This window comes from Eubalaena glacialis, chromosome 6, assembly GCF_028564815.1.
Source record: "Eubalaena glacialis isolate mEubGla1 chromosome 6, mEubGla1.1.hap2.+ XY, whole genome shotgun sequence".
NCBI classification, from domain to species: Eukaryota; Metazoa; Chordata; class Mammalia; order Artiodactyla; family Balaenidae; genus Eubalaena; species Eubalaena glacialis.
In genome coordinates, this window is record NC_083721.1 from 145,435,206 (window position 1) to 145,459,715 (window position 24,510).

A 24,510-nucleotide genomic window follows, 5' to 3' on the forward strand; every position below is an offset into this window, starting at 1 on the left:
TCCCTCCCCCTCGACAGCCCCCGCCCTTCGGGAGCCCTGGGCTGCCGTGACGACACCCTCAGGGTCCCCCAGACGCCCCACCAGCCGGGAGAATCCAAACAAGGAGCCCCCTTCCCCGCAGTAGTGAGGGGCGGGCGCTCTCGCCTCCCGCCAGGCGCCCGAGCTTCCCGGCGGCGCGGACCCGGCTGCCCTGGCCGCGGCTCTCTCACCTGTTCGCTTCCCCCCCTCCTCTCCTTCCGGGTGCACTGGCACCTGGGCCGACGTTTGTTTTTCCACCCCGGGCTCTCAACTTTCCTCCTACATCCTCTTCCCTTCCAGGTTTTCTGTAGATTCCCGGCTCCGGGGGTCCTGCACTCCCAGCGGCGCTGCGCCCCGAGCTTGGGCGAGGCTTTCCCGGGAGGGAGTCCCCGCGCCAGCAAGGGGGGCGGGACCGGGAGGGACCACTTTCGTTTTCCCAGATGCTGGCCGTGCCGGGGACTCGGCCAGGCTTTCTACCTGGAGGTGCCGGTCTGAGAAGATGAAGGGCAGGCGAGGCTCTTTTGTGCTGCAACTATATTTATGAAGCAACCTTACGGGTTGTACTTGACATTGTATTTTTCAAACCAATATCAACAGCAAACTTTTCTAGAAAGGTTTTGTTCACATTTCACCGCAGAGTGGGAAACCATTCATTATCCCTATAAAAAGCTATTATTTTGTTATATTCTTTTAGTTTAGAATGGCTTGGGGAGACTAATGGTAATTTGGGGAGAGGGGCTGAAACACCCCTTCCGGAGCCCAGGATGGGGAGGTGGGAAGACCCCGGCGCTTTGCATCAGTTTCCCGGTTGAAAGACCCGGGGGACTGGGGAGGGGGCCTTGCAACTCACTCCAGGCTGCCTTGCTCGGGTCGCGGGCACTTCGCCCCGGCAGCTGCGCCGGAAGGGGGCCACCTCCCCCCGGGGGCGCCTGGCTGCCTCAGCTCTCGCGGACACCGCAGGGGCACGTCCCCGCTCCCAAGTTCTGGGCGGCTGGGTACCTGCCCGACCTGTCTCCTCCCCTTCTCCAATACCACACCCACGGGACTCTGGTCTCCCCGGGAGAGGGACAGAGCGGGAACAAAGGGGTCTTTGTTCAGCGGCTCCCGGGGGGTGGGAGTCGTGCTCGCTCGCGTTTCCCGGCGCCCCTGGGAGACGGGCAGGCTCCGCGACTCCGAGCCTCGCCCAGCCTCGAGCGCCGCCCTCCGCGACCCCAGCGCCTGAGGTCAGGGCGCGGCGCCCCGGGCCACCGCGGGTTCTTTTCGGGCGGGTGGGCTGCGCGGCGGCGCCTGGCGGGCTCTGCCGCCCGCGGAGGGACGGTGGGGGTTCTCGGAGCCGGCGGAGGTGGAGGGGGCGGGAGAGGGAGCCTGCGCCCGGCTGAGCCTGGAGGTGCGGGGCGGGCTCCGCGAGCGCTCTCGGGGCTGCTCCTGGCGGAGCCGCGGCGGCTGGAACCAGCTCCTTCGCTCCTTCCATCCTCCCCCTTCACTCGAGCGGCCCCATCACCGCGCCGGGCCCCCCTCCCCTGCCGTCATCACGCTCCCCTTCTCCCTTCTTGGCACTTTCCTCTCGAACCATCCTTCTGGACAAACTTTGATGGAGAATTTCACACCACGCTGGAAAAATGCCGGTTATGAAAGGATTACTGGCGCCCCAGAACACCTTCCTCGACACCATCGCCACCCGTTTTGACGGAACACGTAAGTCTTGCACTTCGATGAGTTGCATGGGTTTTTTTTTTTTTTTGAATGATTTTTCTCCTATAAATTACTTTCGTTCCCACCCTCCTTTTTGCACCAGTGGATTTTGTTTCCTTATGTTCCTGCCGAGGTGTCTTTTGTGCGGAGAGTGTTTTTCCTCTCATGGTTCGGTGTAGTATTAACACTTCGGTGTAGTCGGCCCCCTTGACTCTTAGGTTTGTAAAGTCTGGAAAAGAACCTGAAGAAAGACCGACACCCGTGTTCACTGTGGGACCCGTAATTCCTCGGTTTTTATTAATTTTATGAAGTGAAAATGAAAATTGTCCATATTGGTGCCAATCTATCCTTCTAGAGTTTCAAGGCTCCGTAAATTATAGGGAGAGTTTGGAATGTTCTTCGTCCATGGAGCTTCATTCTGTGAGGTCTTTTGGATAGGCATTATCCCATCTGAGTTTAAGAAATGCAACTAGAATCAAGATTGCCAAGTGTAAGCTTCCCGTAGAATTCTAAACGTTATGAGTTTGTCAGAATCCCGATTCCTGCTTCTCAGGTACTGAAAGGTAGCATACCTTTCAATCTGAAATTATCCTAACAACACTCGAGAAGAGACTGTTGGAGAAGGAGAAGCCGGGCGTTATAAAGGTTGATCTGATCATAAGAGGAAGTTTCAACATAATTTTTTTGAGGGTGAATATTATTGGACGCTTAGCTTGTCTAAGCTTCTGTTTAAAAGCAAAGATATGGTGTGTGGATTCTTGGAGACTGTTGGCAAACGTCTGCAAGTTGTTCTCTTTCAGGACCACGGTCAGGTCCCCGTTCCTTCCCAGGCTTCTCAAACTCCCCTCTTTTTGACCAGTTGGTTTTCCCTGTAATGAGGTGTCTGTACTTTCACCCCCAGCAAAAGCTATCAATTGGTTTCACTATGAATATCCACACCTTCCTCCTAGCTTATGTTGCTTCTGCATGCTATCTTTCCTTTTCTGCCTGTTACACAAGACTTGTAGAAACTCATTTGTTCTAAAGGCTAGTAGTGATTCAGGCATCATTGTTTTTTAGGATGATGGCATATTTCTTGGAGCTGATGTGAGAGAGCACATCTAACTCTATTTTCACTCCAGTCGTCTGGATACACAGTCTTACTACAGTGGGAAGTAAATCCTGGACTTTCGCGCTTCAGGAGTAGTTGGAAAAGTTTATATGAGGGAGAAATGAACTATTTACTGGATTTTATTCTATTTTTATTTTCAACCTCCAGCCTACTTAGGGTAGTTGGTGTGAACATTCTTTCCAGTGTTTTTATCTTTATCTTTAGCCTCTCCTTCCCCTTTTATGTTCTAGATGTGTCAGACAGTATGAGTGAAGTGCAATGGTATTACTTATCTGTCTTCCTTAGATAATAATAGAAAAATATAATAAAATTTCAAATCCCTGCCAGTGACATCATACCCACCACCCAACCACTACACAAAATCACCACTGCTATCTTCATGCATGATTGTGGTTACTACTGTTTATTACCTTAGGAACTGATCAGTTTCTAGTGGATGTTTGTTCTTGAAGTTGCAAATTTAAACCCAAAAGACTTTCAATATTGATCACAAGTGCATGTATTGAAAATGAGCTAACTGGTAAATGGTAGTTGCTTATCTCATTGTCATTTAAAGTTGAATGGAATGCAGTGTGTTCCCAGCATAGCCCTGGGAATTACTGCAGGGATATATTTAAGTACCAGTTGCTAATGAGAGGGGCTTTGGATCATCTGTGTGAGGAGACCTCTGCCTCTTTCACTATAACATTTGATAGACAGAAGGCATGTAGAGAAAGAATGCAGTGTGTTCCCAGCATAGCCCTGGGAATTACTTCAGGGATATATTTAAGTACCAGTTGCTAATGAGAGGGGCTTTGGATCATCTGTGTGAGGAGACCTCTGCCTCTTTCACTATAACATTTGATAGACAGAAGGCATGTAGAGAAAGAATGGTGTACTAGTGAATAGCTCTTTTTCTATTTTAACTACACGTTAATGTGAATAAAATAGAAGGTTAGAAGTTTTAAATCGTTGTTTGGGAAGACCATCATCACATAACCAGCATTTAGAATATTAGTAAAACTAAAACTGTTGGAAAGCATGCTTTGTCTGTTCTCCAAGGGTCTGTGGGATTCCTGGAGGGAACCACTTTGTATGAAATCAATCTGAAAATCAGTGAAGCAAATTTCAAAGTAATGAGTGACATAAAGGTTTACTTTAGCAAAATTTTGTTGAGAACTTTTAAAGATACCCCTCATGCCAATAAACCCCACTCAAGGAAAGAGGACTGTATCCTCTTATTTGCTTTTCATTTGAATTGCAAGATGACTTGAATAATCTGAAACTTAAAAAAATACTTTAAGCAAATTTAAGCCACAAATTTTGCTAACATCATGGCATATCAGTTTGCCTGCTAAATATTTAGTTTATCTTTTTCTATCTTTTATGTGTTGACACAATTTTATTAAGTATAATTACTATCCCTGAAACTCTTCCTATGATCATCCTTCTTTCTCTTGATTTTTTTTATAGCAGTCATTTATTTTCTTGTGCAAGATAAAACCATTTGAAAGGTTTAAATTAACAAAATTGCCACTCGCCCAAATAAAAATTATACTGGAGAGTGCATAATGTTATTATACTCAAAATGTAATGTGTTTACTTGGTACATTTTCTGCCTTGTTAGGTATATTTTGTAGTCATGTTAGTTTCTTATTTTGTTTTATTTTGGACAATATCATTGAAAAAATAAGAGAGCAAACAATAAGCCTTGTTATCATTGAAAAAATAAGAGAACAAACAAAACCACCTTGCTAACTTAACCACCATGAAATATTATTATCTTTATTGATTTAATACTGTAATGGAAAATAATAAATCTTAAAACATCATGTAAAATTTCTCCCAGGAAAAATTAAATATATGACAAGAAAAGCCTATAACATAATCTTACTAATTTATCAGTTGAGTTATTATCATCACAGGGCAACATAAAATAAGTTAATATATTTTATCACCTAGTGACACTTTATTATTGAATGTAATAGTATATTTTTTCTTTTTAATATTTAAGAAGTGAGCTGTTGGTCAGGATTGAAAGTCAATAGTGGACCATTTATTGAAACTTTTTTCTCATATTCAATATAATTTTTAAAAACTATTGGAAAATATAAATCTTTTCACATAAAACTACCCTGACATATATTTACTCTTGAAATATGTTCTCCTGGTTTACGTTTAACTGAATGTAAATGAGACTTAGAAAAACTAAGAAGCTTGCAAATATTGAATATGTGTACCCCATTTAGGGGAAGAAAGTAACTCCAATGAAATTCTTTGACTCATTGCATATAGCCATACTTCTCGCTTGAAACACTTAAACACACACACACACACACACACACACACACAATCTTAACATTATGACCTGCATATAGTTTATTTTTACATCGTTCATTTTTTTTTTACACATTAATGTACTTAAAAAAATCTTTTCTGAGTAGACTTTTGCTTTAAGTACATGAATATTAATCTGGACAAAGGGAAATGATAATAACAGAACACATAAGTACATATTTTAAAAAATAGTTTTTCAGTACAAATATTTGCCACAGGGTACCATTTGAGAAAAACACATTTCTTTGAGGATATAAAACTTTCAAAGGGAAGTGCCCATTTTCCAACAAAATGGTGCATTAGCCTACATTTTCCAGTCACATCAAAATTTGGCCAGAACAATTCTTTCTCTTTGGGGTTAGTGAGACAAGATCTAAGCGCTAAAGGATGTTTGTAGCCCAGTAGACTCTATCAAGGAGATTCCATTCAAAGTATTCAGAAATAATGGTTTAGACATTCATTTGTATTTGCATATGTTTTATGTACTCCTGTTCAAAATGGTCCAAGGAAATTTGTTAAATTGAAACGCTCCCTTTCCAGAGGAAACTCAATGGAGTTTCTTTTCTCTTTTATACTTTCATCAAGGTACATAGATCTCTTAACTTCAGAAGCATAGAGAGAAGGGTAATGTACCCAATGCTGTAGGAAAGGGACACAATAAGGAAGGGGACAGTGGGGACTTCCTAAGTCTTTGCTGGGTTGTAGTTAGAAGAATATCATCAGAGGCATTTAGCCAATACAAAAGAATGAGCTCCATTATGTATGGGTCTGTCTGTAAAAGGCTGTTACATGAAAACATTCAAAGAAATACCTAGCACTCCATAGATATCTCCCCACAAATGGGAGTTCATAAAGACTCGTTTGTATTTTTTGCATGCCACGAGTAGTCTCTTATTCCCATTCTGTATGTTTAGAGAGACAGTTCCCACGTCAGTTTTCTATTTCTGGGTAGTGAATTACCACGCATTCAGTGGCTTATCATCTCACATTTTCCGTAGGCCAGGCATCCAGGCAAAGACTAGCTGGGTCCTGTGCTCCGGGCTTCCGGAGACTACAAGGCTGAAACCAAGTTGTCAGCTGAGGCTCGAGGCCCCCTTCCAAGCTCTCGTGGTTGCTGGCAGAATTTAGTTCCTTGTGGTTTTTCTCAGCAACTGGAGGCTTCCTTCCGCCTCCTGACACATGGCCTCTTCCCCAGGCCCTCTTACAACAGAACAGCTTACTTCTTCACAATTACTCAGACATAAAAAGGAATGAAATAATGCCATTTGCAGCAACATGGGTGGACCTAGAGATGATCATACTAAGTGAAGTCAGTCAGACAGAGAAGGACAAATATAGTATGATATCGCTTATATGTGGAATCTGAAAAAAGGGTACAAATGAACTTCTGTACAAAACAGAAATAGACTCTCAGATGTAGAAAACAAACTTATGGTGACTGGGGGAAAGGGGAGGGGAGGGATAAACTGAGAGATTGGGATTGACACACTACTATATATAAAATAGGTAAGCAATAAGGACCTACTGTATAACACAGGGAATTCTACTCAATACCCTGTAATGGCCTGTATGGGAAAAGAATCTAAAAAAAGAGTTATACATATACATATGTATATGTATAACTGATTCACTTTGCTGTACACCTAAAACTAACACAACATTGTAAATCAACTATACTCCAATAAAAATTGAAAAAAAGAAAAAAAAAAAAAGAAAAGAAAAGATCAGCAGGAATGCCTGTCGTTTAGAAGCTCACCTTGGTCAGGCCTACCCAGAATAATCTCCCTTTTGACTCAAAGTTGACTGATTATGGATCTTAATTACATCTGTAAAATCCCTTCTAAAATCATATGACCTGTCCAAACTCAAGGGAAAGAGACTAGATGGAGTGTTTACACAAGGGGTTAGGAATCTCGGGAGCCAGTTTAGAATTCGATCTGCTACTGATGGTGTCCCATTGCTGTACTAGCATACGAAGCCTAACGTTCTCACATCTGTTCTTCGTGAAGCAGATTTATTGAGCATGCTCTATGTAATTCTGTACGCACGTAAACTCTGCTGAGCTTGCATCTGCAGTCTTTGTGAATGTAAGGCCCAACTCACTGGAGGGAGGGTTTTTCTTTATATTTGGTGATGGCATATGAGTCAACCTAGCCTAGCCGTGTTAGTCAGCTGTGTTCATCAGATTCTTCATTCTCTGATATACAAGTAATGTGGGAGACATAGGGGTATTTTCAGAGTATTGATCCCAGTCTCTTGACAGGGTGCTTCTTCTTTCCAGATAAGGAAGGTTACATGGGGTCTGTTGGTCTGTGTACGGGTATCTTAATCTGCGCTGGCGGGTGAACCAGTCCACAAATGTGGCATCTGCAAAGGACACAAGACAGGTCCTTGTATTCTAAGGTGACTGAGCTGTTTCCACTTTATTTACCTTCTTAACCAGTTCTGTTACTGGGTTCGTATGTGGATTGTTTTGAAACAGTATGTTTTCCATCTTTTTCTTATGCTTCTAACCATGTTTCAGATTTTAAGAAACTCCCCATTATGCACTCTTGTATTGAGGTTGGCTGTGTTAAATTAAATAACTTTCTTTATGTAAACTTTATTCCAAGAGTACTAAAAAAATAGAAGGAAAGAAAGAACAAGAGAGGGAGAGGGAGGAGAGAATAGAGAAGAGGGATGAGGAAAGAGGGAATTATTTATTTTCATTCTTTTGACTTTGGAGATGAATTCTTTATCTTACAAAGGACTTACTGCATGGGTTCTCAAAACTTCCCTGCAATGAACAAAGTGTTTGATTTACAAGAATTTGGATTTAGGTATTTACCAGAAATGCATTTCTTTGGATGAGTGAGATATACAAATAAGAAGAAAAATTTTATTATGTAGTCTTTAAAAATACCAGATAATTTTGCATTGACATCATCATATAGAGGAAAATAGATAGCTAACATGTTAAGAGTGGAAGTTATACCCACAATTTTTTCTAGGCTCTGGCATTTGGTGTTGCCTGTAGACCAGATCCAACACACCTCTGGGAGGGCACAGTCTCTCTTAGGAAATCTTTATTCAATCAATCAAACATTTCTTCAATGCTATTTAATCCATGCTGACTATATACAAAGCCATTATGCTAGGATCTTTGGGATAAATCATGCTTGTTCTTCTCTCAAAGAGGACAATAAATGTATGCACAGATTACCATCACATAGGTTGGAAAGGGATGCAACTGTTCAGGGTGAAGGACTGTGTACATTTAGATGAGGGAGGAATAATGTCCTTGGGGGCAGGGAATGAGCTGGGGGAGTCATATAGTAAATGACTTCTGGGTGGGAATGATTGGCTCATATATGATAAGGGCAAAAAACAGTATTCCATTTACTTGGTCAATTTGTGCAGCATTTGTCATTGAGGCTGGAAAGGGGGGCCTTTAAGGAGAATACCAAGTATCTTAGAGGACGTGAAGGGGGCAATGTAGAGGCAACAGGACAATGGAAAGTCAATAAGGCCAGACGAGGAACATCTTTGAAGCCAGGGTGCTTTGTCATAATAAGCCATGGGAGGTGGTAGACCCATGTCTTGGTAAGAGAAATGTGTTGTCCTGTATGCCTGGTGTAAAAGCTCTCAACCTTCCCATGTTGCACAGGCTGATGCATGATACGGGAGAAATGTCAACCGTGAAACCGAAGATATTTCTTCTTCTTTTTTTCTTTTTTGTAATTGAAGTATAGGTGACATACAGTATTACATGTTACAGGTGTACAATAGAGTGATTCACAAATTTTAAAGGTAATGTTCCATTTATAGTTATTATAAAATATTGGCTATATTCCCCACGTTGTACAATATATCCTTGTAGCTTATTTTATACCTAATAGTTATACCTCTTAATCCCCAACCCTTATATTGCCCCTTCCCCCTTCCCTCCTAAAGTGTTCATTCTTTCCAGCTAGAAATTACTTGCAGCTTTCACAAGAGTTTTTACCATTTTTTCAGCTTCTACCCATTAAGGTTTACAATACTTAGTGTCTGAATTTTAGCTTGGGCTCTCTGGACAAAGCTGAGAGTCCCTCAAGCCCATGGGCCTCAATGGGAAACAGCTACATTGGCTTGGTCTTGCCACTGAAAAAGCAAGATATTGTTGTACTGTGTGTGTGTGTATCTGGCCCCTATGTCTAGATGCTTTTAATTAACTGTTTTCTTAAAACTTTTATTTTATATTGGAATATAGTTAATTAACAATGCTGTGTTAGTTTCAGGTGTACAGCAAAGTGATTCGGTTATACATGTAGAAGTATTACCTCTTGCAGTGTTTCCAGGTGTGCATACCAAATCACTAAGACACTTCTTACTATCTGTCCTAATAAAGGCTTTACACTTGAACAAGTGTCCCCTATTACGCAGCGGAATTGCGTGTTCTTCATTTGCTTATGGATGTCTGCTTTGCCCAGGAAGCTAACTTTCTCTTAGGAAAGGGAAAGATTGATTTCTGACCACAAGGTGAGTGCTGTTCTCCTCCGGGGCTGCTCACCCCTGTGTTGTACTGTAGAATGACGCCTGTGGAGAAGAAAAAGAATTGAGGGTGTGCTAGAATTCCATCCCCGTGAAGCCACTGGAGAAATGCCAACAGACAGAGGTACAGAATTGCAACATCTGCAGAGATAGTCCGTTCACCCAGGCAATACATATTTGCTGATACGGTCTAAACACTAAGTTTTTAAATCCATTTGGTTTAGCAGAGCCTACAAACAAAAATGATGAGACTTCAACTTTACCTGTGGTATAGTTCATACTTAGCAACTGGAACGATTCAAGAGTTTTCTCAGTAATTTAAACAGTCAAACGTAGTTCTTGGCTTATAAATTCCCTGGAAGATAAATTTTGCTTTCCTTTTTAGCTGTGAATACAACTATCCATCTCCCTCAAGCCCTTCAAAATTCACATGTCCCCAAATGAACGAATAATCTTTTCTAGCCCATGAAGGCTATTTTATTCTCTGGCCCCATAATTGGCATCACCACCCACCCATTTCTTCAGGCTAGAAATCTGAGTCGGCCTCGACTGCGCATCCATCAGATTGGTTATCAGGTCTTTGAGATTTCACTTAGAAATGCCCTAATTTGGCTTCTCATCTCCCTCTTCCTTGCTTTTACTTTAGTTTGGATCCTGTTTCTTACCGACACAATTGCAACCTTACTCTGTCTAGACTCCCGTGGCCATAGCTCTTATCCGACCCGCTTGCGCCCCCTTCAGTCTGCATTGTCCCCAGAGTGATTTTCCTTAAAAGCACTATCATCATTTAATCATGTAACTACCCACCGGTTCCCTACTACCTCTTGGAGGATGTCCAAAGCCCTTTGGGTCATCTAACCCCAAGATGATTCGGCAGCATCTTTTCCAGCCACTGCCTCCTGAGGCTGCAGACATACTCACCCCAAACGCCCTGCTTGCTCATCCTGGGCCTCTGCATGGCACCCATCCTGAAGGTCCCCTTCTGTCTAAACTCTTTCTGTGAGGCTCCAAGTAGAGCCAGGTGACATTTCCTCTCTGCTGCCATGTTACCTTGCCCATCCCATCCCTCCAGTCAGCTCCTCTGTGTGCTCTAATGATCTGCTTTCAGATTTCAACACTCAACCATCAACCCCTTCAAGTCTTCCTCGCTTGGACTTATACTTGGAAGAAAGTCTTTGCTCAATAAGTGGTTTTTGGGTAGAAGAATTTCATATTTCTTCAAGGCCAGGTGTGTCTAGTAATTGTCTTTATTTCCCTTCTATGGTAACTGGTACTCCTTTTATACAGTACTATGTGGTTAAATTTAGTTTTGAGACATAATTCTAGACTGGCTTCTAGCCCCTCATTTTCACATGGATGAAGTACTAATTTATTTTATAAAACTCTAATGATAATAGTGACTACCATTCAGGGCATGTCTGCCTGCATGCTGTGTGCCGTGCTGGTGCTTTATCTGTTCCTACACAACCCAACACAGCAAGAAGGCAGGCAGTCCCCTTTCTGTTCCAGATGACAGGACTCAAGCTCAGAACTTTTCTAATGTTATCACAGTAGCCTGTGATTTTTCTACTATAGCCTGTGATTTTGCTACTATATCACACTGCCTCTAAAATGTGGTTTTTTAATAGTAAGTATAAACAGACTGGGGCAATCTGTGATATCATTTCTAGTTTCTAATTCTTGCAAAAAGGGATTTCTGCTTTAAAGATTTTAGCCCTTTCTAGTTCATATGCTGCTTTTTTTTTCTCTTTTGATATACTATGCTTTAAGTACTTGTCACTTAAGAATGTGTTTAGATTGGTATTTAAGACTCATATCTGGGACTACTAAATGCACTCACTGTGCAAAGCAGTTTTGCTCATCAAAAAAAATCCACTGTCCATTTTTTAAAAAAAATAAAGAAACCCATTTTCTTTGAGATTTTGGTGCTTAGAATTTGCTGACTTTAGAACTTCCTTGTGATATTTTTGTTGTCAGGCTAATCTTTCCATAGAAGATATTCTAATTCCCATGGCTGTTATAGTGACATCATTTTGTATTTTTACCTTGTTAGTGTTTTACAGAGGAAATTCTTGTACCTATTTTGAGCCTGCTTTTATTGGGAGAAATATATTCTCCAGTGTCAGGCACTTTTAACAGCAATCATTTACCTTTACTCCACAATGAACTTACAGTCAGAAATAAGGGTACCTAGCTCTCTAACTCTCAAATCTAATTTAAAGTTCTTTTCTTTTTTCATGTTTTTCTTTTTCTTTTTTTTTTGTTCTAATAAGTCTTTTGGACAGATTTCCTTATTGTACCTGTGAGTCCAACCAGTTTCTTACTCTAGTTATTGAACTAGAGGGAACTGAGACCAGAGTGCTTTTCAGTCTTTCCATATTTTATTTGATTGTCTAGAAGAAATGATCCACAAAAAATGATCCATGTAAGAAGTGCAGATATTATCAAACTGTCAAGTACCCACTTTGACAGGAAGTAGCTTGTCCTTAAGTGTGATATTCTGGCTATTCCTCCAATGGAGAGAATCATGTAGAAGATTAAATGGGGCATATTTTTTATCTCAACACAGAAATAAATGTTTCTACTGTGATTCCATTAATTGTGGAGGAGAATGAATGTCTTGGGACTGGAGCTTTTGTGTTGTATTGTAACTTTTGATTTGAATAAACGTTATAAAATTATTTGAAAGATAGTAATAATAGCTAATATTTGCCTAGCATTTCAGTGTATTCATTATTTTTTTCCATCTCTTGAATTGCTTTTGAACTAATAGATAAAAAGTGGCTTCCTATTATAATTTTTAACATACATTTACTTTACTGTAAGTGAAGTTAAGCATTATTTAATATATTTAAGTTCTATTTGAATTTCCTGGGCATTATTTGTTCATATTCATTGCCCTTTATTAATTAAATTGTTGGCATTCTCTTTTTGACATCTATGAGCTCTTTACAGAGTAACAAAATGAATACTTTACTGGTGGTGTGAATGTATATGTTTTCTCCAATTTTGGTGGGATTTTTGATTTTTATGTAAGTGAATTAATCAATTTTCCTCTTATGATTTCTGTGTTTTGTGTCATAGAGAGGTATTTTCTATTCTGAAATTATTAAAAAAATACATCCTATGTGTTCTACCATAGCTTCATTTTGTATATTAATTTTTTCTCCTCTATTAGTAAGTTCTGTCATTTAATCTATTGAGTACAATGTAGGGATCAAATTTTTTCTTCCTAGATTCCTATCCATTTTTCTAACAATATTTTTCAATAATTCATCTTTTCTACACTGATTTGAAACGTCTAGTTTATCATATTCTATATTTCTATATGTAATTCTTTCTATATTTTGACTTGCTATCCTATTACATTCATCTATTTTTTTCTTTATGTGTAGTTCCACAGTTTTAATTATAGAAGTTTTATGATGTGCATCAAAAGACTCATTTCATTCTATTTCCCCCCCCAGAATTTTACTTGGCTAATAATACTTATTTGGAAGTCCACAGGAACTTAAGAATCAGATTATCTAGTGGAAAAAAACCCCGATGATATTTTTAATGGAATCTCCTGGAGGAAAATGACATTTTTATAATGTTGAAAATTCATATCCAAAAATTTGCCATGTATTTCTTTCACATCTTTTTTGGAATTCTCAATAAAGCTCTTGCACATTTCTGCTTTATTCGATTCCTAGTAATTTCATCTTTGTTATGTAAAATGGATTCTTTTCTTCCACCGTTTAGTTTTTCTAATTCAGTCATGTTTATTTATTTGAAGGCTATTGATTCTTATATTTTATTGTTTTTCTAACCAGCCAGCTTGCTGAGTTTCTATTATTCTTTGTAATAATTTTGCAATTGGTTTTTTGAGGTTTTAGGGTAACAAATATTGCCGTCAAATAATAAAAAGTTTGTTTTCTTGTTTCCAATTTTCACAAGTCTTACTTTTTGTCCCCTTAATTTTTTTTTTTTTTTGGCTGCATTGGATCTTTGTTACTGCGCGCGGGCTTTCTCTAGTTGTGGAGAGCGGGGGCTACTCTTGGTTGCGGTGCGCGTGCTTCTCATTGTGGTGGCTTCTCTTGTTGTGGAGCAACAGTAGTTGCAGGCTTCAGTAGTTGTAGCTCGCGGGCTCTAGAGCGCAGGCTCAGTAGTTGTGGCGCACGGGCTTAGTTGCTCCGTGGCATGTGGGATCTTCCTGGACCAGGGCTCGAACCGGTGTCCCCTGTATTGGCAGGCAGATTCTTAACTACTGTGCCACCAGGGAAGTCCCTGTCCCCGTAATTTTTTTTTTTCTATTGTCTAGTTGCTTTGGCTAGTATTATAAATGCTATAAAAATGGTGATGATAAAGAATATCCTTCTTGTTCCTGACTTTAATGGGAATTATTTTAGCGTTTTTCTAATAAGTATTTTTCTGGTTTTTAGTTTGAGAAATAAATATTTTATTATTAAGAGATTTTGTCATGTATTCCTATTTTATTAAGCAATTTTATCAATTCTTTTCATCATCTATTCAAATAATTCTATGTTTCTTGTTGAATCAATTAATATGATAGATTCTTTAGACAGATTTTATAATATAAACTATCTTTTCATTCTTTCATTAAAGGTTTCTTGGACGTGTTACTGGGTTTTACTTGTTAATGTTTTACTTAGCATTTCACTTAGAATTTTACTTGTTAATGTTTTATTTAGAATTTTACAATGTGTGTGTGTAATAGTCATTTTTTTCTTTTTTTTGCATGTGTGTATTATTGGATTTTTTGTTGGGGACTACGGATCCATATCTGTGCCACTTATAATGTAGAGTCATTGGGTTTAGAATTTGTGCCAAATTTTTCTTATTTTAATAAATTATCATTATTTATTACATTGGTGAGGTTTATAATGGTATAATTTACATGCAGTAAAATCACCCCTTATAAGTGTATAATTCGATGAATTTTGCAAAATGTGTACAGTCATAAAACCACCGCCACAATCAAGATTTGGAACAGTATCTCTCCCTCCTCTCCCCAAGGTCAGTACCCTCCCCACCCCTTCCAGTCCCTAGGACAACTAATCTGTTTTCCATCCCTGTGGTTTTGCCTTTTCTAGGTTGTAAGGTTAATGAAATCATACAGTATGTAGCATTTTTTTTGTGTGCGGGGGTGGGGTGGGGGGGTGCGGGGAAGGTGGAGGTGTCCGTCTTCTTTCACTTGGCATAATGCTTTTGCAATTAAGTAATTTTTTTGCATGTGTCAGTAGTTCTATTTTATTGTTGAAAATTTTATTCAGTTTTGAGTTTGAGTTTTCTTATACACGTAGAAAAAAATGAAGCAACAGTGGTTAATGTATTGATTCAATAGTAGATGAGCTTCGTAACTATTAACACCGTCAGGGTTTTCTATGGAAAATCAGTTAATCTTAATAATACTTGAGTTTTTGCATCAAATTTATGGATATAAGTAAAGCTTTCTAAAGTTTGTTTTATAGAAGGTAAATCATATATTATTTTAAATGTTATTGTAAATTCAGTTAAATGGATCATTAAAAATAAAGTAACTTGTTTTGTGATGAGAAGACAAATGTAGGTTTTGGTAGAGCACAGTGTCATAGTAAAGACAATGTTTATTAAATTAAACAATGTATGGAGAAAGAAGAAATGTGCTTGGACTTGGATGTAGTGAATGCATAGTACATTTTTGTGCCCCCAAAATGGTGCGTTCTGTCAATCACTATAGAGGCTGTAATGGTCAAAGTTACCAAATATGTTTATATATGAAGAATTAGTTACAGTAATTACACTACATGATGTTTGTTAAATACAGAAAAAACATTTGGCATGGCAATACATGGTTTTTCTTTTTACTGTCGTCATCAGTCATAATTTTAAAATGTCTGAGGCTGTGAATGAATGCTTTGTAAACAATCTAAGTGTCTGACAGTTATTATTCTTTTCTGAATGAACCTTTTATATTTTCTTTTCATTTTATTTGAAATCACTTGAAAATATTTAATCAAAGTATTTAATAAACAGAGTATCAAAAACTTCATTTTAGTGGATAGCAAGGATTGTAAACCAAACTGTAAGACAAGAATACATTGAAATGTATCACTAGACAGGCAAGGGGAAAAATTAAACAATAAGAGCTCAAACTAAGGGCTAGATTTAAGAATTTTCCTTTGAAATATTAAAACTTGGAAGACTTTTTTGATGAAGCTTCTATATTTAATTGGATACATTTATCAGTACTGAAACTGAATGCAGTTGAAAAGATCTGTGATTTTGCAGCACCTACATTTGACCAAACACTGAAAAGAATTATAGAGATACCTTTTATGACAAATTTTTTGTATTATAGAAATTTTTGAAGGTAATTACTCTGAATAAAGAAGAATGAGAGGACCAATGAGGTATTTGAACTGAAATATTTACACTTTTCAACATATAGAATTGAGATATTGTCAATGTAGCAAAATTTGGGGGACAGATAGAATTGAGAATATCCTCTGTGTAGCAGAATTTGTCATGTGTCTACAAGGTATTTTAGCAACTACAGAGTATCTTTTCAATGAAAACTTTTCATGGTCTATAGCAAAGAGTTAATTGAAGATGCCCACAATTTCAAATTTATTTACTGTAAAATGCATCGTTGAGGAAAATTACAGGCAATTTTTATGGAAAAAATTTAAATAATATATAGATACAAAAGAGATATTGTTTAGAATAATACCAGCAACTTGGTGTAATAGACAAATATGGCTAAGTACATGACCAATATGTGAAAATACAATGAAAAATCATGTGCTTAGGTGATTATTTTATTTTCTGGTAATATATAGATACTATCTCATAGAAATAATACTATGTTTCAAAATAGTTTTGGAAGAAAGAAAGGTTATAGGTTCACTGATATAGTAGAACTAGTCAAAAATAAAAAAGTAAATACTTTAATAATTATATAATTTTATTCTTTGATACCTATTTTCACTTTCAAAGGAACCCCCAAGTCATCCTATGTTATGCCCACCTCATAACAAGATATTCACAGCTCTTTGAAATACTGCTTTTTGACCTCCTTAGGTCTCCAAGTACAAATTTCTTTAAGTTAGACTTTTTATACAATTTACTTTTGATACTATCTTCTGAGGTAGATTGATGAAGTTGGGGAAAATTTTATCCCCCATTTGTAATTGTTAATATAAATATTAAAATAAATTTTCATGTGTTTATATAACACTGTTTGCTATCTCTTTAATTTTGTTATACCAGATACCTTGAATGGAAGTGACTTGGGTCGCTATTGGCCTGTGATTATTCCTAAATATTTTTATTGTCATTTATTTATTATTTATTTTTTGCCGTTCTATAACTTTACTGAACAATCAGCAGTTAGTTCTCATCCACATTAACTGTCTGTAGATTTTTGAAAGTGGTGGCAGGTACACAGGTAACCAGCGTATAGAGCTTGTTTGGTGAATCTTCATCTTCATTACATTTTCTGGACAACCACACACGGGTGCGGTATGGGACATTCCGTATTCCTTTGGCGCAGCAGCTTTGTTGAGCCCGGTGTCAACGCGTACATCTGGAGTTCCCATTTCCTTCATGGCAAACTTCTGGATTTCTTTGAGCGCCCGAGGGGCACGCTTCTTGAAAGGCGCTCCAGGGATGCGCTTGTGAATGTTGATAGTGTATTCTCTGGTCACCACCTCCTTGATGGCGGACCGGCCGTCTTCTTCTCTCCGCGCTTCTTTGCCGGAGCCATCCTGACAGGCTATTGTCCCTATTTTAGAGAAGAGGATGCAGAGGACCCTAGAGAGCCTCAGTATTTTGTCTCAAACTGTACATGAAAGGGACGGACTCTTATTCTTATCCTTCAGTTGCAAAACCCGTGTTCTTCCTTCAACTTTATTCTGATTTTCCTTTGAAAGAAGAAAAAGGGAGGAGAATTGACATTTAGTGAGTAACCATGAACCCAATGCTATGTTTGGTATTTTCACCTATATTAGCTTATTTAATCTCTGCAATATTGCAAAGTAGATGTTTTTATTCCTACTTCGTGGATAGGGAAATTGAAACCCAGGAAGGCTGAATAAATTGCCAAAAGTCACACACGTTACAGGTAGTGAAGCTGGAATTTACACATTTTGTTTTGACTAAGCAGTCTGGGTTTAATTAAAAAGACAAAAAATAGGAGCTAAATTGTAAGGCATTCAGTTTATTAGGATTAAGATCTTAATGGTCATGGTTGACTTCACTTTGAGATATAAACCACTTTTGTGCTTTTTAAGAACACACCATTTGGGAAACTCAATTCAGAAAGTTACAAAGTGGCAGTGTTTTATAAACAGTATTTAGTGGATTGTCCAGGAATTTACTTCCCTTGTTAGAATAAATACCCAAAATGGTTTCTTGTTATGTGAGGGGTCATGGCTATTGATGCTGGAGATACCTTGAGTGCCACAAGCCTAGAGTTATCTGTAGAACAATGTCACACTAACTTGAATTTTAAAATGCTTCTGACTAGTCAGTGATTGCATAGGAGTGGGAGGGGATGGAGAAGGGTGGAATCACAAAGAAGCATGAGGAAGCTTTTGGGGCTAGGTAAGGTGCATCTGCTGTGTTCTTAATCTCCTATTTCTTTGTTTCCCTTCTTTAACAGTTCCCCAAACTCTATCCCAACATGTACACTCATATAGATACACACACGCACACACAAAAAAAGTATTTATAATTTAGGATCACTTCAATTAAGTGTTAATTGCTCCCAAAGTGTAATATCTTATATAATGTAATCATTTCTCAGGCTTAAAGAATTTACAGCATTTTCCAATACCAGAGAGTTAGATGGGGAAGAGATTTTGGAAATGTGAAATGGCTCGTGTTTTTTCCGTGAACTGGCTTAAGAATGCTCAAAGCTGAATGTTCAACGTCTTTTAGCAAGAGTTCCTGTGGCATGTATTTTAAGGAAAGATACTATTCCTAGCCACATAGCCTCTTTATTCGTCTTACTTGTTCTAATGTCCTCATTTATTTGTTTATATAAATTATATATATTTCTGTGCGCCACATGAATAATTTATTTTTTGGAACAATTCGTCATATAAATAAACATAAGTTTTAAGAAAACTTGTTTTTTTTTGCTTTCTGAGAGACTTTTTCACTGGCTTAGAGTTTTCTAGGTTAAATTAGGTCCTTTGGAGGATGCAGCTCATATTTTTTGCTCTTATTCATTCATTCCTATAAGGTTGCTTATTTTTCAGTGACTAGAGGGGTAGAAACTAAGATTCAGGGAAAAATGAATGATCCCTCCTAGCAACGTATTTTTCAAGTTGTCATTTGTTGAGGGTGGATGCAAATGGCAAAGATACATGGCTTTCCTTCAGTTCTTCTTCAGTTTTCACATATATATTCGGTAGCTTGAATCTACAAATAAATGAGCCTATCAGGAGTAAGATGCCGTGAATGACAGATCTCCTCTGATCACTAAATTCACTTAAATGATTGCATGTATACTTTTAAATTAGTATCTGTGACACTTTTTGAAGTGGGCAAGGAAGTGCTTCCATAGCCAAGTTTACAGAGAAAAATGAGAAATATCTCATTAACCCAGAGTGAGACAGGCTTTTGGTGGCCTCTATAAAGTGAGAAGCTGAAATGGGTTTTGAAATCCAGAAGAATAACTCACAGGTAACTTTGCTGTGTTCGTGCGCAGATGAGGCTCATAGAGATAAGGATTTAGAGAAGAGGGGGCAGGTGAGAAAGGCACAAACTGTGTGGACGTATGTATCATGGCAGAAGGACACACTGAGTCATTAATGTGAGCTATTCACAGTGGATAATTCGTGAGAAAAGGATAGAACATTTAGACCAATATTTAAATAAATTCACCTAAGAAGGAAGGCATTATATATATGACTATGATTCTCTTGACCACTGCATATTCTGTATATTGCAATTCATCCTCAAAGAAAATAATTCTCTTTGCTTCCCCAGGACTTAAGTGCGCACAAATTCTCAGCAACTGTTTATGAGGTTTGACATCCCAAAGTTCCCACAGGCAACGTTATTGATCTTTGATCTGCGCTAGTATCTAGCACCTGTGTGTTAGACTCACATTCCTTTTTCCCCTCCCATCACCACTGTGATTCCTTCCCCCCAATATCCCTACCACCACCCTCACATCATCTCATTCTCTGTCTTCTCTCTTCTGTGCCTAAAAAAATAAGGAGAGAAAGGAAAAGATGAAGGGTAGATACCCTGAGGCAGGTTATGTTTCCTCCCTCTTCTTCCGTGGCCTCTCCTCCAGGTTGCATCTCTGCATGGCATGGTTTCTTCCCTCAGCTCAGTGGTGTTTGACATCTTTACCTCTGACCTTGGTTCTAGGCTTTAGACGGCAACAGTATTTTAAGGATTTTTTTCTGTATATTTTCAAATACAGTTGAACAGAGTAACTTTTTAAACAAAAAATATGGTGATTTCCTCAAAAATCATATTAAAAACGCCTCCAAAGGATTCTACAGACATTAAGAATTAATTAAGTTTCTGCAGTTCTCCTGGCAAGTTCATAAATCTCAGGACCCCCCCCCCCACACTTTTAGGGAAATGGAAAAATACCTTGGGTGAGGTCAGGCAAGCCAGTCAATAGTCAAGGATGTACTTGAAAAGCCCTAATTGGGATCTCCTTCACTTTTTTAAGGAATATTGATTTTTTTAATGTTCTCAACCTTCAGAACTAAATCAAAACTGAATTTTCATGTTTTCATGAGTTTATTTTCCCATTGTGTCTTAAAGCATGTTCCTTATTCAATCTGCCTGATATCTACTACATGTTTTAGAATGTAATTAATAAAAATATTCACTCTCCTCAAGGAGGTGATGTCCAGCCTAGGTGATGAATATGAGTGTTATTTCCAATAATAAAGTCTGGAGACTGTTATAATGGAGAAACATATAACATTTGAATTATTTTGACTTCTATATAGTAAAAACTTTATGCCTGTTTTCTTTAAGAAAAGGAATTTTTGAGTCTATCTATAATTGTTTTGTTTCTGTTAGTGAAAAGAATTGCGAAAGAAAGTAATATGTTAATGTACCCCTTTGAATTAGACACCAATCATTTTATGTTTTATTTTATAGAGTCTTTGACCAGCTCATTCACGAGAACGTGCTTTCTTCTTCTTCTCTTCTCCTTCTCCTTCTTTTTTCTGATGGTGAATCTGGCCTCCTTACCCCAGATGAAGTGCCATGAGTTTTGAAGGACATCCCCACACTGGGATAAATACTTTCAGAGTCCATACATTTTGTAACGGATTAGCTTGTTCTAAGTATAGTAATTTAGAAATACTCTCTTCACATTTAGCTAAAAATATATGAACTTGAAGAAGTTCATGATTTAAAACACATGCAGAATAACTGTTTTGTTATTTTATCACACACTTTTTTTCTGTACTCATTCTTTTATTTTATATTGGCAATGAATACTTCAAGTGACTCTAAATAGTTGAGATGCCACTTTATAATTTTTCTGTAAACTCCATGAGAACATAAAGACTAATTCTGCCACACTTTCTAGTATGTTTCTTCTGGAAATACTGTATTATCACCTTTGATCACTTCTAATATTAAAGTTGGTTTATTGTCTTGATTTTTCTGTGGATCATATGTTTATCCAATTAAATGTAAAGGCTGATTGTAAATTGGTTCTCCTAATATGCTCTCTGACATTTCAGAGGAGAAAAAAAAACCCTGTGAGCTATTTATATTTACATTTGAATTCAAGTACAAGTTCTCATACAGTACAGACTTCACCTTAGACAGTTTCCTCAACTAATATACTTTCAGCAGCTGTGTGGGAGTTTAGGATCAATTTAGCTACATTAGCTTGTTTATGAATAATGCTACCTAAAATGATAAAAATTCAAATCGTGATGTCAGTACTTCCTCTGGACTTGTTTCCTATTATTAGGATTTTCTCAGAAAATGTGTGCTGCTGAGTTGGGGGTGAAATATTTGTTTACCTCTTGTCCTCTAATATTTCACTCTGTTTTTACTGTCAAGTAGATTCAGAAGGCCTTCTCTGGTAAATCACTAAAAGAGACCTGAAGAATTATCCTGTTGCAGCTTCTTATTTGAAGATAAAGAAAATGAGGCTTAGAAAGGCAGCATGACTTGTCCAGGGTCACATAGCTGGTTAGAACCCATGCTTTTTATCCAGTGTCATGTTCGTTCTGTAGGTGAATAAGTGAAATTGAGAGAATATTTGACTTTGAGTCTCTAACGTGTCTTTTCTATGTAGACTTTTATTCCACGGGAAATGTCATTTCTACCTAGACTCTTATTCCATGGAAATTGATGTTTATGTTTAAAACAGTAAATATCTTAGAAGTTGTGACATTTGCTTGGACAACAGTGACTAAAATGATAACTTTTAAGTATTTTCTAAGAAAATACATTGTGGACAATGTAAGGTTGAGGTTAAGCAAAAGCAGAAAAATGAAAACATAATGAAGACTCAATAAAAAACAGAAGACCTATTAAGGTTTAAAACATGATTCTGAGTCTTCCAGATTTCTCATGAGAGGCCGTGTCTACCTTGGTACCTTGGTAGAATTGTTCTCTAAGAATATTCTATGAATTCTTTTTCAATTAGATACTAACACCCTTGATTATTGGTTGAGTTCTAAGCCTTATACTGGATGTTTTGCATGTTCCATTGGGCACCACTGTTCTCTTAGGTTAGAATCTCCTTTTTTGCCCTCTGAAGCAGAAATGGCCTTTAGTAGCCATCCCTGAAGGTGGACACAATGGAGGGGAAGAAGAATCATTTTTTTTTATTTTCATTTTGGCAAGTTAAAAGTACCTTACTGAATCAGTGTTTTGGAATTTGGGTTAAGGTTCCGATATCCAAAAGTAATAAATAATTGACACTAAGTTAAATATCTGTATTCCACATGGCATGAAACTATTGTTGTCTTTGTGGGTAGTCACGTCCTGGCCGTAGAGTGACTTTTCTTCCTAGGAGCTTACAGAACTTCATCCAGCAACATTCCAGTTGGGGGTGGGCATACAAACGTGGACAAAGCACTGTTCTTGAAAGGTACCTTCCCTGACCGCTTTAGCTTACAGGAATCTCTCCCCTTTTCCCCAGTACACATAGTACTTCATTTGACATCATTCTGCACTACTTTGTAATATGTATAACTTGGCTTGTCTGAGACACTGTAAGCTTTTTTAGAGCGGTGCTTTTATTTTTGTAAATTCAGATATTTATTAATTTGTTGCCAAGTCAGAGCAATGATCCGTTCAATAAATGTTTACTGAGCACTTACTATATGCCAGACACAGTTCCAGGTACTAGGGATATAGGTGTGAAAGATTCAGGAAAAGCCCCTTCCTTCATGAGTCTTCTATTCTGATGGTGAGGGTGGGAGGAAACCCTAAACACACAACATGAGTTAGGAGAGAGATATACAATATTAAGAAAATATAAGGGAGAAGAAGAGTAAACAAGGGGAAAAGAGGTTGTTTCTTTAGATAGGATGATCATAAAAAGGCTCTTTAAAAGTGACCTTTAAGCTAATACTTAAATAATGAGAACAAGCCAGGAATGGAAAGATTAGGGGTAGGGAAGGAATGTCCAAGGCAGATAGTTCATGAGGGGGAGAGTGATATGAAGCAAGTTATGAGTGATAACAACAGGCTGAATCATGCAGGGCCATATAGGGCCATGGAGGAAAGGAGTTTGGATTGTGTTCAAATGGAAACAGGAAGCCAGTATAAGGTTTTGGGGAACAGAGTGGTATTATCACTTTGGCTGTATTGGGAGAAAACATTGTAGATAGACATGAATGGAAGCCAGCTCTTCATATATTTTATTGTCTTCTATAGACCTGGATGGAAAGCAATCTTCTTGGTGGGTCCCTTTGGATCATGTGGGTTTTTTTGTGCGTGTATGTGTATGAGGGTGTCTTGGGGAGGAGTAGGATGTGGATTATTCTTCTATATGCAAGGGTAATTAGAGATATGGGAGGCACTGATTGAGTCAAAAAGGATCTTGATGCCTGAGGGAACAATAGAACTTGAAGGAAAAGACAGACTGTATTTGAGAGAGGAAGTCAAGCAGGCATGATGGGGCAGGCAGGTGACCAGGGAGAGGAAGAGGACAGACCTGGACCGGGGCAGGCAGGGACTCACTATGATACGGGTGGGTTGAAGGCCGACTTGAGATAGTTTAATGAACACAATGAATTTCCATGGTTTCTTTTTTCCTCCTTTTGTTGGGCCAAAGGTAATATGGGCTAGAGTGATGTGGTCTAATATTATGTAGTCACGTATACATAAAGTACACATACGTACTTTTCATATATTGTCATGTATTCGTCCCAGCAATTTCAAGTTGAGTACTAGTCTTCCACAACCCCTTATCCAAAACCCTCGGGGATAGATGGGTCTTGGAATTAAGAATTTTTCAGACGTTAGTTAAGATAATATGATGCATGTACTAGATGTTACCTAATGCCCTATTGGAGTCTGGGGTGGCACCCTGTAATGAAACATATTAATATATTTTTTTACTGAGAAATAGTTAATTTACAATGTTGTGTTAGTTTCAAAGGTACAGCAAAGTGATTCAGTTATACAATTCTTTTTCAGATTCTTTTCCATTATAGGTTATTATTGAGTATAGTTCCTGTGCTATACAGTAGGTCCTTGTTTTTTATCTCTTTTATATAGTAGTGTGTATATGTTAATCCTGAACTCTAATTTATCTCTCCCAAACATATTAATATTTCTGCAGCAAAACATATTGTTATTCACACAATATGGGAAGCATTAAGAATATAAGTAACCTCACATCAGTTCAGATGAGGTTT

At 38.2% G+C, this 24,510-nt stretch overlaps 1 protein-coding gene and 1 pseudogene across 1 annotated transcript in view; one reads left to right on the top strand and one right to left on the bottom strand.

Annotated features, from left to right (window-relative positions):
* Nucleotides 1-1,637: 1,637 nt before the first annotated feature.
* KCNH8 (potassium voltage-gated channel subfamily H member 8) overlaps nucleotides 1,638-24,510 on the top strand; it is a 398,046-nt gene continuing 375,173 nt past the window's right edge. Inside the window, exon 1 of the mRNA XM_061193703.1 lies at nucleotides 1,638-1,713. Coding sequence (XP_061049686.1) covers nucleotides 1,638-1,713 — 76 coding nt within the window. The remainder of the gene's footprint in view (nucleotides 1,714-24,510) is intronic.
* On the bottom strand, nucleotides 17,024-17,399 carry LOC133093728 (large ribosomal subunit protein eL31-like; annotated as a pseudogene).